This window comes from Berghia stephanieae, chromosome 14 (assembly GCF_034508935.2).
Source record: "Berghia stephanieae isolate SIO BIC M18660-M18661 chromosome 14, UCSD_Bste_1.3, whole genome shotgun sequence".
NCBI classification, from domain to species: domain Eukaryota; kingdom Metazoa; phylum Mollusca; class Gastropoda; order Nudibranchia; family Aeolidiidae; genus Berghia; species Berghia stephanieae.
The window spans coordinates 10,290,023-10,307,564 of record NC_088373.1 but is presented as its reverse complement, the minus strand read 5'-3'; the positions used below and the strand labels follow the sequence as shown (position 1 = coordinate 10,307,564).

At 37.4% G+C, this 17,542-nt stretch overlaps 1 protein-coding gene across 1 annotated transcript; it reads left to right on the top strand.

The window, feature by feature from the left end:
• The first annotated feature begins 5,688 nt into the window (after positions 1-5,688).
• Positions 5,689-16,984, top strand: LOC144959408 (uncharacterized). Its single transcript, XM_078891987.1, has 7 exons — positions 5,689-5,771; positions 6,696-6,803; positions 8,150-8,272; positions 9,751-10,092; positions 11,025-11,183; positions 12,339-12,507; positions 13,405-16,984. Exons 2-7 carry the CDS (start codon positions 6,744-6,746, stop codon positions 14,937-14,939), a joined length of 2,388 nt encoding a protein of 795 aa, XP_078748113.1. The 5' UTR covers positions 5,689-5,771; positions 6,696-6,743; the 3' UTR covers positions 14,940-16,984.
• The last annotated feature ends 558 nt before the right edge of the window (positions 16,985-17,542 follow it).

The following is a 17,542-nucleotide window of genomic DNA, read 5'->3' as shown; positions in this document are numbered from 1 at the left end:
TCTACTCTATTGCTACTGAAATAGCACCAGGGATAATGCTTAACCTTCGACCTTCGTCGATATAATTTACAGCGCACAATAGACGTTGTGGCTCATTTAATTTTGACCGATTTGATTACAGATAGGCAGAAATATGGTGTGGGTCATTTTCGACCCAGATAATAGGATTCAATCATGGCCGACTAGTTACGTCATGATTTCAATAAATAGTCCGGTGTCACGTCTGCCAGCAACGAGAGGCTTGGTTCTAAACAAAGAAAATCGGTACTTTTTATTCTTCATGCTGGCTAGAACTTTTTCACATGTCATGTGGTCGGAATGTATAAAAGTCAAAACATGATCAGATTTATAATGTGTTTTTTTTTTCCTCTGGATACACTTTTATGATCGTTGGAGAAGTATTTCATAAGGGGCGTCCGCCTTTGTTCAGATAGTTAGAACCAGTTACTAAGTTATTATGCGTCATTACGAGGTAATAATAATAATGATAATAGTAATAATAATAATAATAATAATAATAATAATAATATATAATAATAATAATAATAATAATATATAATAATAATAATAATAATAATAATAATAATAATAATAATAATAATAATAATAATAATAATAATAATAATAATAATAATAATAATAATAATAATAATAATAATAATAATAATAATAATATAATAATAATAATAATAATAATAATAATAATAATAATAATAATAATAATAATAATATAATAATAATAATATAATATAATATTAATAATATAATAATAATAATATAATAATAATAATAATAATAATAATAATAATAATAATAATAATAATAATAATAATAATAATAATAATAATAATAATAATAATAATAATAATAATAATAATAATAATAATAATGCTGAACATTTCTTGACAAGTAAATGCATGTGTAAACCACAGTCACTTCTAAAACTGCCAGGCCGCCTGAAGCAAAGTTGGAATTATTATAACATGACGTTCAAAAAGGTAGTAAGTCGCCAACGCGGCTCATTTGTTTTCTGCATTGAGTGCAATGTGGTCTTGCCGTATAATACTCGCTCGTTTTCGGATCGGAAGGTCTTGGGTTCGAGCCTCGCTCGGCGCATAGACAATCGTTTTAATGATCAGTTCTTACAGAGCTCTATCAATAAAACTATAAAGGTCCGAAGTTACACACAGTTTTGAGTGTCGGTCCGCTTTAATATTCGGCTGGCGGACGTTGTGATTATGTTAACTAAACGGATAGCATCAATAGTTAAGAAGTCGAGGAATAGGAAGATGAAATCGTGACCTGACACCTTATTCTCTTCCGGTTCAAAACTCGTTGGCAGTGTGTAAAAAAGACCGCTGGAAGACTAACAAGCAATTAGTCATAAGGTGGCACAACTTTGTTTGGATCAAGATGTACACATGTGCGGTTATGTGGTCTTGTGGTATGACACTCGCTTTCGGATAGGAAGGTCCTGGGTTCGAGCCTCGCTAGGCGCATGGTTGAGTCCTTGGAAAAGTCTCTTTACTCACATTCTCTCACTGTACTCAGGTGTAAAATGAGTACCTGGCCGTCAACAGCGTTGTCTCAGTGGGAAAAAAATTGTAATATCGCCTAGCATGCGTTATGTCTCGTTCTACATGTTACGTGTTGCTGTTGGTCAGGGACCCTTTGTAAAGCGCTTTGAGCACATTTAGTGGATATTGCGCTATATAAAAGCTTAAGTTAGTTTGTTAGTTAGTTAGATTCATATGATCACAGGGTAGTAAAAAAACAAGGACGGATGATTTTTATTGACGACCCGCATTTATTTAGGCTAGAAAATAACACCTACACTGGGAAAAACACATATTTGAAAATTTGGCCAGAAAACTCGTCCTTCAAATATCGATCGATTTTAATGACTCTCATCTTGGCAAAAACTCTCAAACCTGGGACTTTGCGAAGTCCCAGGTTTGAGAGTTTTTTCCCAAGATGAGAGTCATTTAAATCGATCGATATTTAAAGGACGAGTTTTCTGGCCGAATGTTCAAATATTATGGGGGTTTTCAACGTACTGCAGAACATGTTTGTATCAGGTCCCCCGAAGGACCGGTTTTACACTTCCAAAGAGATTGGAACCGGTATTTTGACATAACATATAGATAGAATGCGCTTGGCCAAGGAGTTCACAACATTGCCATCCGGAATTAGAACGGACCAACACACAAACTCTGTGTAACCATGAACTTTTATAGTCTGGTTAATACAGTTTAGTGAGAACAACTCACAAACGCGGATGGCAAAAACAATAACAAAGGCCTGAGTGACGTCATCTGCATACTATCTATAGGCTATATTATTATTGTCTTGACGCCTTCCAAACTGTTGGTCTTATTGCGAGCAAGAAAACAATACTTTAAAAATAAATGAAAATAAAATTCCCTTTATTCATCCCGAAGGGGAAATTTGTCTTTCGGGTCCAAGGGAAGACTGGAATAACCCAGGCGTCAGCCGCAGTGCAGCCCCGCAACGTGAGCTAGGGCGAGGTGACATGCTCAAGGCCACACGACGACGCGGGTAGTCCAACTCGGTACCTTCTGGGAACGAAGCAAAGACCGTACCGCTGAGCCACGTTTCGAAAAGAAAACCATTCATCAGCCAACAACATTAAAACCATAGTTCTTTACATGAAATCGTTTAAACTCTTTTGTTGATGTCCAAGGGCAGGGTTTTGATCCCAAAACATTGCGTGTTAAGAATTCCGTTATTTTTTAAAGCTGTTATAATTGTTTTTGTTCGAAACGAAAAGGTTGTGCATTTAATTATTGTATGACACAAGCATATTCTGTTTTGTTTTGTTTTGTTTTTTGGTTTTTAAAATATAAATAACAATGTAAAATTGAATGTAAGCTTCAATTTAAGATACGAAAACAGATAAAATGGACGTTTCCGGTTTCCCCTTTATCAACAAAACAGGATGGATGAAACACTACAGTCATTCAATTTCACATTGTTATTTATTTCTTCGAGCTTTGAGCAGCAACATTTACATTTTTTTGGTATATTGTCAACGACTCTTCCGCCACCCCCCCCCCCCCCCAAACTGCTCCCCCTCCCCACCAATTGACTGTTATTTTTTGTCTGATTACATCGCTCAATGAGATTATCGTGGATAATCAGGTTAAAAGCTGTGTTCTGACACAAAGACAAAGACTGATCTTTTTATAAGATAATTTTCTTTTGTAATCTCTCTCTCTCTCTCTCTCTCTCTCTCTCTCTCTCTCTCTCTCTCTCTCTCTATATATATATATATATATATATATATATATATATATATATATATATATATATATATAATATGAGTGTTGGTGGGTAATTGTAGGTACGGGAGTGCTCGATAATGTTGGTTAGAGCATAATATTATAAAAATAAATAAATTCACGCATATTTTTGCCAAAACAATCGTCTCTACTTCCTCCATTTCATCATTTTTTTCCGACTGATGAAATGCAGGACATAGAAACGATTGTTTCGCCATATAAACGTGAGTGAATATATATATATATTGTGTTTATGATGCTAAGTTGCTAGAAGCTGTTCTATCGCAAAAAACTTTCATCACATCTACCATACCCAGCCATCGAACACTGCCAGATTGTGAGGAAGGTCAGAAAAAAATCTCGACATCGAACACGGTCCATTTGCGTATGATGTGAGTGCTACCAACTGAGCTATCGGGACCCCCTACCATAATACAAAACACACCTCATAATAATATTTGCTGTCGAAGGTTTCAACTCTAATCTGCTAATCCCTACTCGACCAACAAACCCTGACCAACATATTAATCCATCCAAGCTTATTATTTATAATTACAACCACAAATTATTACACAAACTCCAGCACCGATAGAGTACTACCAGTGGCGTGGCATGCTTACAGTATATGGTGGTGCCAGAATCAGAAACAGAAAATGGCTTACATATGCTATAATATTCGTAAATACAAAAGAAATTTTAAAAACGTTTCAAGGAAAGAATTATTCAAATAAGTAAGAGGCGGTATATACCATTTCTCAGTTTTATTTATTTTTTTTTTTTAATGAGGTAATCCATCTTAAAAAGATGGATGTGGTGCCGGACACCAAATCAACCAATATAGCCACGCCCCTGTAAACTACTGGAATCCTAGAATCCAACCACTCCGTGTTGTTAGGTCAATCTCTTGGTAGTTTGACACAGCGAGTGGTCGTGGCTGGTTATCATAATTAATTTGTATTATAAGAAAAAGATATCTAAGTAAATGAATGGAGATTTTCTCTGCAATGGGAAATATTTTCTTATTTAATTTTTCTCAATGTTGTGTAATTTTGTGATGATTGTGCTATTATTTCCTAAAGAAAATATGTCCGACAAATTTCATGTGCGTTTCTTTGTGGAGAGAATTTTGGCTTCAAATGTGTTCATTCATACGAGTGATAGATAAATGATAACATTATTCGTGATCTTTTTTATTTAATTCAAAGGATTCAAAAAATTAAATAATTCAAATTTAAACTTGTCAGCGACATTGAATAACAGACTCTAACCATATTGCAAAACCATTCTTTATTGATGTTATGCAATTAGCTAAAATACTCACAAGTTCCGCCTGCCAGATACAACGTATCAACACATAAAACTATGCATAACTTTAAACCTTTATAGTCTACTTGATGGAATTTAGTGAGAATGAATCGTTGAATTGGCTGTCTAAAAACAATGAAAAAGACGAGCTGGGTGACGTCAATTTCGTTTCATCTATAAAATGTATGGAAATGCAATACGAATCAGAATATTTGTTATCAAACATGTTATAAAACTGATCCCCAAAGTTAGAGTTAGCATTATTGCACCCTGCACTGAAGGGATAGAAAATAAACTTGATAAAGATTGAAAGAAAGAAAATTTTGTCAACAGTGATTCTAAATTTGACTCATTCAAAATGGCGGATGTTTCAACGCATTGGTTTTGTAATAACAGCGGCGGAGATAGTGAGGAAACGCGTAATAATATAGAGGAGGAGACACTGGACATGTCTATTTTTATCTTGGCCTTGACATTGGGGATAACCCTCTTCATTCTCTCAATGACATGCCTAATTTTCAACTTTGTCTTGCGTCATAACAGGTGAGTGATCTTAAATTCAACATCTCACTCAAAACTAATTTCTGATGCTTTTTGTCTTGAGGGCCTTTGTGGTCATACACACATGTGCAGAAGTAACTTTACACTTGTTTTGAGTGAATTTATTTGAGTTTAAGAGACAAAATTGGACAAATGTTATAGCACAGAAATTAGCGATGTCTTTAATATATTATGTGATCCAAATTTTATCAACAAACATGCATAATCACATTCTCTCACTACTTCTACTACTACTTCTACGACTACTTCTAATACTACTTCTACACAACTTCTAATACTACTACTACTACTACTACTACTACTACTACTACTACTACTACTACTACTACTACTACTACTACTACTACTACTATTACTACCACCACCACTAATGCAACTACTACCACTGCATTGGACTAAACTAGAGAACTGTTCCTTTCGGATATCTCCACTCCACTACCTAATCATTTATTTATTCTTTTCCCAAAAGAATCATCAAAATGTCCAGTCCCAGGCTGAACATGATCATAGCAGTCGGAGGGATCTTGGCGTGTGTGCTGCGTCTTAGAAGGAACGGACACTTTTCTCGCTGTGGACGCATGGGCATCGCATCTCGTGTGTCAGGTAAGATTTAACTAGTTAACCCTCTCCATACCAGTCATTTTCAGGATTTCCCCCAAAACTTCACACCCAACTAACACAAAAATACATTTTTGATCACTCAAACACAATAGCGCTATATAAGTGATTGTCATAATAATAATAATAATAATAATAATAATAATAATAATAATAATAATAATAATAATAATAATAATAATAATAATAATAATAATAATAATAATAATAATAATAATTGATACGTATCAATAAGTTTTAGAAAAATACAATATTATTATATCGTGTTGAGGTGAAGACTTTGAAAGTGTGAGCATTCATATAGCGCAAATATCTACTAAAAAGGTTTGAATCGTGGTGTGAATGAATACGCAGTGAAATATTATAAGAACATGAGGACGCCTAACAGGCAACAGGTGATGTATGAAATAGAAATAAAATGGTTCCATGTGGCCTGCTTGGGGGGGGGGGGGGGCATGAATGAAGCATTGAACATGTCAAATGCGGCTATGTGGTCTAGTGGTATGACACTCGCTTTCGGGTCGGAAGGTCCTGGGTTCGAGCCTCGCGCTCTGCGCATAGTTGAGTCCTTGGAAAAGGCTCTTTACTCACTTTCTCTCACCGTACTCAGGTGTAAAATGAGTACCTGAGCGTTAACAGTGTTGTCTTTGTCCGAAAAATTGTAATATCGCCTAACAGGCGGCATGTCCCGTCCTACATGTTAAATGTTGCTGTTTTCCAGGGACCCCTTGGAAAGCGCTTTGAGCACATTTAGTGGATATTGCGCTATATAAAGCTCAATTTTTTAATTTAAAAAAAAATCCATGGAAACGCTCTTTATAAAAGTTTATGTTTATTATTTATTTTGTTTATGCTCAAAGTTGATTTTTTTCATTAAAAAATTGTTTTTGCTTTAATCATTTTCCCCAGCTACGTTATGGACTGTTGTCGATCTCATTCAGTCTAATCTATGGCCCAATGATAGGTAGGACTTGGAGAGTAAATCATATATTCAAGATGGCAGGATACATGAGAGTGGTGAGTTCATTCATTCATTCATTCGTTTATTTATTCCTTCACATATTTACATTAACTCACTCAACCCTAACATCGACTATATCCGGAGTATACCCGGGGTTACTTTTACCCCGTGCCTATTTATTACATTTTTCTGAGACAAATTATAGGCGTAGTATCAAAGCTAATGTTCTTAATTTTTACATGTTAATGGTAATTGAATAAAACTATCTATGTACATGCACATTTTTTATACATTTCTTCCAATTTTGAAAAGTAACAAAAATATCTAGGATTGAGTGAGTTAATTCATTAATTAATTCGTTTATTCAATCATTCATTTAGTCAGTCTATCATTTATTTAGTCATGCATTCATTCATTTACTAATTCATTCACTCAGTCATTCATTCATTCATCAGTTCATTCTCGTCTATAAATGTAGAAATGCGCACGAGAAGGGTAAATAAATCCATTTCTTTATCCATTCATTCATTCATTTATTTATATATCAAGCTTTTCATTCATTCATTTATTCAATCATTTATTTAGTTGGTTTTTTTATAAATTTATTAATTCATTCATTTATTAAATCATTCATTCATTCAATTTTTCTGTGAGTGATTTTATTAATTGATACATGTAACCCTCCGTTTCTATACGGTCTTCTGTCGCGATGAAATATGTGAAGGAAATCGAATTTATGGCCACCGACAACGTGGGGTTAATTTATCTGCCTTTAACCCTCTCCTCACCAGCCATTTTCAGAATTTTCCCCAAAACTTCACACCCACCCAACACAAAAAACAGACATTTCTAACTCAAACAGAAAAGCAACAAGCACATTCTATACATATTATTGTTAGACAATATGAGCTCTGTTACAGAATGTCAAGTTTTTGTAGCTATAGAAAAAAGAAATGAAATCTAGATGAGAAAAGTGACGGTTGCATCGTAACAAATGTGACGATTTTCCAATAGGTGGTAAGGAGAGGGTTAAGGTGGAGAATAAAACAGTTTCTTACCATGCAACATTCACAAAGTTCGTATTTCTCATCATTTTCATTCTAAATTCACCTTTCAATGTCCTGTTCACCACTATATAATACCGTTTTGAGACGATGTGTCACATATTTGATAATGGTCGGCGGATCAAACTTCTGAAGTCCCAATTTTCACGATCGGCGGATCAAAACTCTGAAGCCTACATACGAGCTCTGCGCACCACGTTTTATGTAATTTTGGGCGGATCGGATCTCTGATGACATCGGATGACACTTCAATTGAATGTCCTTCATTTAACATTATCATAATCGTTCGAAAACTACTCCCCCCCCCCCCCCCCCCGTTCCACTCCTTTTTTTCACAGGTTATTCGGGATCACAAACTTCTTTTATACACGACCTTGTTACTATTTATAGACGTGCTCTTTAGCGTCGTCTGGATATTGGTGGATCCCCTGAATTACCGTCACGTGACAAGGCTGGAAACGGTGAGTTTGTTCGTGTTGGAGACCGATCAATATTACACGTGTAACAATCAGATTCAGATTTGGGTTTTTGTTTTGTTGTTTGTCTCCTGACGAAGGCCAAGGGCCGAAACGTTGTTTGTTTTGTGTTGTTGCCTTATATATGAGTCACATTTACTCAATTTTTCTTTCACTCCATTTTATTGGCTATTTAGGCACCTCTTGGTTTTAGATTCAGATTCAGAACACATAGCATGTTAGGCGATATTATAATTTTTCTTTCGGACAGAGACATCGCTGTTAACGGCCAGGTACTCATTTTACACTTGAATACGGTGATAGAATGTGAGAGTAAAGAGTCTTTTCTAAGTAATCAACTATACGCTGCTCTAACCGGGACTCAAACCCTTTACCCTCCGATTCGAAGGCGAGTGCCATACACCTTAACTACCGTATTCTGGAAAAAAACATGTAATTAGAAATTTAGCCAAAACATTCGTCCTTTAAATATCGATCGATTTAAATGACTCATCTTGGCAAAAAAAAAGCTCTCAAACCTGGGACTGGGACATTTTCTGTTCAAAATTTTTAGATTAATTTTTTTTTCTAGAGTCCTACAGTTAACTGGTTAATGACAAAACCTTTTTGGATGGACTTTGATTTGATATTTCTCTCACCTAATACAATTGAATCCGCATAAAGTGTAACACTCTAAATGGCAATGTCCGCTTAAAGTCAACGACTCTTGTTGGTCAACGTGATACTAGGCTGCCAAAAGCTGTGGACTGTAAAAAGTAATAAACAAAAATGAATATAACGGCTTCAAAACGAAAGAAAAAGAACAAAATATTAAACGCGGAACGTTTCGGGCTCAAAACCCTTCTCCAGCCATAACAAAAAAAAAAACCCCACTAAAAACGTAATTTATTTCTTTTAGTCCTTCAGAGCCATGAGGCCCGTGGAGTCCTAATTTATCCCTGTTTCTTTAGCGTGAAACGAACAATAGCAATTGCTTGCTACCCTTTGCTAGGACGCTAATCTATTATATTATAAGACTATGTCTTTGCCAATGAAAGGGTCATTTTGTCGAAGTTTGTGCCTCGACTTACCATACTCTCAGTGTTATATCATTGTACCTAAATCATCTGCGCTAACAAAGTCGAAATAAAAGGAATATAATGGTCTAATGATGGCCGTTAACTTGATAGTAATGGAAAGGAGTAATGATGATGATGATGATGATGATGATAATAGTGGTGATGCTGATTGATGTTTACTTGTTGTTGCTCTAGTTGTCGTTGGTGATGATGAAAATGATGATGATGATGATTTACGTTATAGTTGTTGTTAATGATTATGATGGTGATGATGATGATGATGATGATGATGATGATTTATATTTTTATTGTTGTTGTTGATGATGATGATGGTGGTGGTGGTGGTGATGATGATGATGATGATAGTGATGATGATGATTGATGATGACTTTCCTCTCTCACCAGACAACCAAAACACGTTGCCATCTACAACCATCAGACTTCATTACAACACCGGAATGTACATCGGAGTGGGCTACATTGTGGACGGCCCTCTTCGTGGCCGTTAAGCTCCCATTTCTTATAGTGGGCCTCAGAGAATCGTGGTGGACCAAGGGAGACCTCTTACCAACGATCAATGACTCGACGTCATTGGTCGTCAGTATCTTAGCAACGCTCGCCATGGCAACTGTAGCAGCTGTGACGTCACAAGCTTTCGAGACAAACCCGGATTTAGTCAAAGGCTGTGTCGTGGGATGCTTGTGGATGGCCACTATGACAGCTATAGCTGCAGTTTTTGTACCAAAGGTAACATTCACATGATCGATAACTTACCGTGATTCTATTGATAGAATGAAGTTGACGTCACTCGGGTCTTTGTTATTGTTTTTGCCATCCACGTTTATGAGTAATTCTTACTTAACTGTATTAACCAGACTATAAACGTTCAAGGTTACACATAGTTTTGTGTGTTGGCCCGCAATACTTCCGGATGGCAATGCTGTGAACTTTTTAGCCAAGCGCATACTATCTATAGATACTGTAATATGCGCTTGGCTCAGAAACTCACAACATGCCGTCCGGAAGTATAACAGACCAACACACAAAACTATGTGTAACCATAAACGTTTATAGTCTGGTTAATACAGTTTATTGAAAATTACTCATAAACGTGGATGGCAAAAAGCAATAACAAAGACCCGAGTGACGTCAACCACTAGACCACATAGCCACTGCTAGTTTCCTACTACAGACACTGGGATAAGTTAACTCAAATATGCTGATGACAGATGAGAAAAAAGATTTTCTTTGTCAACGTCACTTTAAAAAGTAGTTCTTCAAAGTTATACAACCCGAGAAGCTGAAGCTCCTCAATAAATCGTATAAACTCAACACAAGTCTGATATTTCTATCTATAAAATCAATTTTCAACATCTTAACCATACCGACTTAATACCGTTTTGAGGCGAAGGGTCACATATTTATTGATTAGTTCTCACTAAATTGTATCAATCAGACTATAGACGTTCAAGGTTACACACAGCTTTGTGTGTTAGCACGTCATATCCGGATGTTGTAAGTATTTTACTTGCTTGCATAGCATCAATTTTCACGGGGATAGGATAGGTATCATCAACACACCCCCCCCCCCACCTTAAAAACAACTCACAAGCCACACTGCCTTGACTATCGTCTTTATAAAATGAAAAAAAAAATGATTATAAATTTATCCTTTGCAGCTGTTACTATGGAAACGGGCGCCAAACGGCCGAGTGGGTCGTATGAGCATTTCTAGTACAAGCAGTACGAAGGCAGTCTTACACTCATTTGGACAGTTGGAGGCAGAGTTGAGTACGGCGAACACGGAGATCGAAACGTTGAAAGACTTTATCAGAGAGGTAGGTAATGAAAATGTTGATGCTTGTTTGTTTACCTTAACTACGCCATTCACACATGTCTCGTGCGTCCCTAGTGTTTTATTCATCGTGTTTTGTATCTGTCTTCGTCTAATAAATCATAATAGCTCGAGAGTAGTAGTAGAAGTAGTAGCAGTAGTAGTAGTAGTAGTAGTAGCATTAGTAGCAGTAGTAGTAGTAGTAGTAGTAGTAGTAGTTAGTAGTAAGTAGTAGTAGTAGTAGTAGTAGTAGTAGTAGTAGTAGTAGTAGTAGTAGTAGTAGTAGTAGTAGTAGTAGTAGTAGTAGCAGCAGCAGTAGTAGTAGTAGTAGTAGTAGTAGTAGTAGTAGTAGTAGTAGTAGTAGTAGTAGTCGTAGAGAGAGAGGCAGAGGGAGGGAAAGAAAGAAAGAAAGAAAGAAAGATAGATAGATAGATAGATAGATAGATAGATAGATAGATAGATAGATAGATAGATAGATAGATAGATAGATAGAGAAATATCTCTCTCTCTCTCTCTAAAATGTCACAAAATTAGGGGATGTCCTTTGAACTCACAATTCTATCCACCATCATTTTATTTCAAAAACGGATATACTTTCACAGATTTCAAGAAATTATCATAGCAGTAAGTTCACAACCCCAACTGACAGAACATACACCTATAAAAACAGTTTCTTCCCAAGAACCATCCAGGAATGGAACACTCTCCCACCAGAAATCCTAGATATTACCAACACCAACAAATTTGGCCAAACATTTATCTTTCAACTCAGTAACACAATAATGGAGAAAGTCACCACATAATTGTATAAAATCTGCAGTGCTGGGCAATGCGTCTTTTGCAGATAAGGATGTTGAACTTGAACTTGAAGATAGTGATAGAATTTTCAATATCATAGCCCCTTTGATTAACAAACAGCACCAATAATAGGGAATGAGATTAGCGGAAGAGTAGCGTCCCTTGATTGGACGTCACCGGTGGAGATTTTATTTGAAAACAAACCAACTACAAGCCAAGCGCTCCAAATAAAAAAAAAATTGTTATTCATATTTCTGTACAAAAATGCATAACGTTGATTACAATATATCAAGGGACGCTACTCTTCCGCTAATCTCATTCCCTATACATCAATAAATCCTTTATCCTCTCCCATTCACAGAAAGAAAACAGTATTGAAAAACTCCAACGCCTCCTGTCGGACGCAGAAGAAAACCTGACCCAGTTTAATATCGACAATGCGATGACGCCATCAAGAATAGACCAATCAAAGCACGACAATGAGACGATACAAGCTCGTGTGAAAAATGGCATACTTTGGCTAGGTGGAGGTAAATAAATGTTTTAGGGGTTTAGCACCGCTTTTGGCGGTTATTAAAATAAATTTCAGCGCCAGGGAATTGGGAAATTATAGAGGAAAAATTGTAGATCTGAAGTTGAAAGCATGAAATAAAATACAAGACAATGCTAAGACAAAATATACTTGTTCAAACACGGAACAGAAAATTCCACGAGCAATCAATCTATGTTCCAATTTTGACATTAATATGAGCTAAAAATGAGCTTTTATAAAGGGCAATATCCACTCAACGTGCTCAAAGCGCTTTACAAGGGGTTCCAATACGTAACATGTAGAACGGGACACGACGCCTGTTAGGCGATATTGCATTTTTTTCCGACAGAGATAACGATGTTAACGACCAGGTACTCATATTACACCTGAGTACGGTGAGAGAATGTGAGTAAAGAGCCTTTTCCAAGCACTCAACTATGCGCCGAGCGAGGCTCGAACCCGATACTTTCTGGTCTGAAAGCGAGTGTCATACCAGTAGACCACTTAGCCGCACCTAAGAGTCCCATCCAGACACACGCAAAGGATCCCGGTAGGAAGGATATACTCCGCTGTTTATGAAGTGCAATATACTCAAGACAATAGTAAAAAATGTAATCTCCCAGAAATAATGTATTTTACATTTGACTGTCTCCCTCTCAGGGGTAGGACCGAGCAATCTCAATCCAGAATTAAGACAGGGGTCAGCATGGAAAGGGATAACAGATGTGGGGACAGAGGACACAGCAAATGAACACTGGGCTTTTCATCTTGAAATTTCTTGCGAAACAACACCTAATACTTTACCTGTCTTATCTCGTGTGCAATAAAGGCATATATTAGATTAAGAATTTTTATTTAAGGTTCAAGTCTTCACTATTTGCTTTTCTCATTTCAGAACACACAAATTGTCCAGGCCTAGAAGATCATGAAGAATTCTGTTCTTGCAACACCAGTACGGACGACGACAAAGTCAACACAAAGACCAACAATTTCACCAACAATCAACAAGAACATGAAAAGAGTCAGGCCCAGCAGCAACTAAAATCAATTCTACACATCACGACCACAACTAGCAATGCCAATAATACTAGTAGTCAAAACACGCATAATATAGACGGATCAACAGTGAATAAAAGTCCAGATCTAAACTTCAGATACCAAAAAACAGGAACGGAAAATGCTCACAAAAATATTCCCATTATCAATAATAGTGAAAAGTATAATATCAATGATGGCATCTTAAAGAAGAACGACTACAACAATAACTACCACCAACAAATCCATCGATCGACTCATCCAGACTACACAGCTCGAAATAATCAGAACGAGGGAGATGGTAACAAGTTATCAGTGATGGAAAAGACAGTTTTGAAAAGATCTACATCACCGTCAAACGGAAATCATAACAAAAACTTCCCCATTTCTGTAGGCAAAAATTTTCATCCGAGGGACAACAGCTATAGTAAATCCAATATCGTCAGCAATAATATGATCGATACCAAAAGACACAATCCTGCTGTAATTCCCTCTGATTTCACAGACCAGCAAGATACCAATGGCACCGTTGGTGGCCAATTGTTATTCGGTACGAACGATACCAACCCGTCCCTTACGGCTTTACAAAAACGATACCTGAGGCGCAGACGGAGCAGCGCGAGCAGTATCGCAAGTTTGGGTAAACTGAATCGGTTGCGATCGGACTTAAACGATGCATTGCAGCTCAGCCACGCCCTTCGATGCGGTTGGTCGAAAGACTTCGAGGACATGGAGAGGTACAAACGACAAGTAAAAATGGCCAGGAGGGCTAGAAGAAAATCCATTCCTGGATTCCAAAATATTACAGAATCAATCATGGCTTCTTACAACTTTCAACGAACAGCAGACAATGAAACGTTTATTTCTGACTGCCTTTCTACAAGCGAGTGGAGCTCTGATATTACCCGTAACAGTAAAATGAGCCCAGCGTGTTCTAGTCAGGGTAGTAATAAAGGACGAAGGCATTCTGCATCTAATTTCTACTTTCCTTACGATAGATCGGGTCAATTAGATGACGCAAACATCAGACTTGACGCGATTAACAACACAAACGAATTTAGCCATGCCTCCGGAAATAGAGAATTTGATCTCAACGTCATACCGACGATCAATGAACCACGAGATGAGACATACCGCGTAAAAGGTAGGAGAGAAAGTGCATTGCCTCTTGGTACTATTTCCGGAAGAATCGGCCCGGCTGCGTTGTATGGGCATCCATACTATGATCAAATTGATAATTTCAGAAATACTCCCTTGTACGACCAACAATATCCAGACGTTTTTGAACAAAGGGAAATTATCGAAAGCGCTTCAGATTTTCTAGGTCCTACAACTCCAAGACCCATCTTGACTAGTGATTCTTTGTATCCGCCAGTAGAGAGGCATAGGAGATAGAGCGGAGGTACAGAGGGAGTGAGAAGGAGGGACGGGGCATCTTGTTCTTATCATAGTAGAGGCGGTGGTATGGAGAATGTTGCTGACGGAAATGTTTTTCTTGAAAGGGGTGTAAGGATAAATAGATTACAGGATGGCAATGGACTAATGGGAGAAAGAAGAGACTTCAGACGGGGTGGTGACATTGGATGCGAAGGAGGATTTGATGACAAAGCCATGTATTCATTCTATCGTAGGGGTGCAGGTATTGCTGTGAGTGACAATCAAACTGTAGCAACTACAACACTAACTATTCCTAACTGTACAATTAAAGTTGATAGCAGCAGGGCTAGAGGCAACGGTGTTTCTTTTGCGGGTCTGAATTCAGAAGCGAGTAAGAAACGATACGGAAATCATTTCGATGAACGCGGAGCTGGTGCTGATAATTCCCTTAGAGTTCGGCCGCAGTTCCATCGCAGCGTTTCGGACAACGTTCTCAGCAGGCGTAACTCAAGAGGAGCCGAGAGTTCACCAACGCGTAATGAAACGGAAGCGACGAGTTTCGGTTTGGAACAAATTGAAACCACAAATCTAAATAACCACAAACCCCAAAGAATTAACAGACAATTTCAAGAAAGGTGCAATATTTATCCAAACGATCCCAGAGCAACAGAGTTATCGGTCGTGCCGAAAGATTTATACGGTGGTAACAGAATTCATACTTTCAATGCCAGGAGGTCACCATTTCAGCCTTCTTCCTCGAAGTCGTATCAACAGCAGTATGAAATGCAAGACTCGATGGGGTCACAAATCAATATAAACGTTACTGTTGATTCAAAAGATGGGAAACAATGATCATACCAGATCGGGAAACTCCTTTCAACAATATCAGCTCAATATCACCGTTACATTTGATTCCAAACGGGATTGTCCATTATCACAAGAATGAGGGAACCATTTCTCTACAACAATAGCGGATCATATCACCGTTACTCCAGGTTCCAAACGGCGATGGTCCATTATCATAGAAGAATGGGGGACCCCTTTTTTCGATGATGCCTCTACAACAATATCAGCTCAATATCACCGTTACATTTGATTCCAAACGGGATTGTCCATTATCACAGAAGACTGGGGGACCCCTTTCTTCGATGATGTCTCTACAACAATAACGGATCATATCACCATTACTTTTTTTTTCCAAAAGGGATGGTCCGTTATCACAGAAAAATAGAGGACCCCTTTCTTCGGTGATGCAACCGCATGAATATCAAATCAATATCACTCTTACTTTTGAATCCAAAGGGAGTTACCGTTCTCATACAAAACATGGAAACCCAATTTCTCCAATAATGTATCCACAGTAGTATCATATTAATATCATCGTTACCTTGATTCTAAAGGAAGGAACAATTAATTATCCTACCAGTCTGGGAGACCAATTTCCTCGACGATGTATGCACATCAGTGTAAAAAAATGGCTTAATGGTTACAAAAGAGAGTAGCGTGGTCACACAGTACTCGCTGGATTCTCGCATGTTCTCAACCAGGAGAAGCCAAAAAGCGTGCTAGAATCCGAGCATGCCGATCCCCGATGCTCATGGGAGGTGATGACTCAACTCACTCAATCCTAGAGATTTTTGCTACTTTTCAAAATTAGCAAAAAAATGTATTAACCCTCTCCTTCCCAACTATAGGAAAATCGTCACATTTGTTACGATACAACCAACATTTTTCTTATTCAAATTTCTCTTGTACATCATAAAATTTAAAGATAATGAACAGCGTGTTGTAGAGTATGTTTTGCTAAAGAAACTTTACCGCTATTATTATGCTTGCGTGATAAAACAAAATATATATTTTTGTATTAGTTGGGTTTGAAGTTTTGGGGAAAATCCTGAAAATGGCTGGTAAGGAGGGAGTTAAAAATGAGCATGTACATAGATAGTTTTATTCAACTACCATTAACATGCATAAACTGAAAACATTATCTTTGATACTACGCCTATAATTTGTCTCAGAAAAATGTAATAAATACACATGGAGTAAGAGTAACCAGGGTAAACTGTCGGTGTTAGGGTTGAGTGAGTTAACACATAGATAAATGTCGGTCACCCATCTCCAGCGTGCCAAATTGCAGAACGTGCTATAACCCAACGACAATTGTAAAGACTGGAAGATAATCAAGAAAATCTTATTCATGAGCATCAGACGCCGAAGATGAAAGGATTAGTCATCATCATCATTGCCTTTTTCACCCTGGGTCAGGGTATAGGCCACAGACAAACAGTTTCCATCCTTCTCTGTCCTGAGCTATCTTTTCAATCTCATTCCAGGTCTTACCACTTCTCTGTATATCAGCTTCTTTAATTCCTCTCCATGTTCCTCGTGGCCTTCCCCTTGATCTTCTGCCCTGAGGGTTCCAGTCCAATACTTTCTTTGTTATAGTTGAGTCATCTTTCGAAGGGATTAGAAACATGGTGTATTTATTGATCTTGAGAAATTCGAACACATAAAGATTTTGTTTGTTTGCCTTTTTGTCCTTCTTTCTTTTCTCCCCCCCCCCCCCTCCCCCTAATGACCGCTCATTGGTATTTTGCCCTTTGTACATTAATCTCGTATTA

What these genes read in the sequence shown, in the direction of transcription:
- LOC144959408 (XM_078891987.1), top strand. Translation starts at nt 6,744, where the DNA reads ATGATAGGTAGGACTTGGAGAGTAAATCATATATTCAAGATGGCAGGA. An exon ending in CTGCAGTTTTTGTACCAAAG is followed by an intron (nt 10,093 to 11,024) that starts GTAACATTCACA and finishes TATCCTTTGCAG; the next exon opens with CTGTTACTATGGAAACGGGC. An exon ending in CATACTTTGGCTAGGTGGAG is followed by an intron (nt 12,508 to 13,404) that starts GTAAATAAATGT and finishes TTCTCATTTCAG; the next exon opens with AACACACAAATTGTCCAGGC.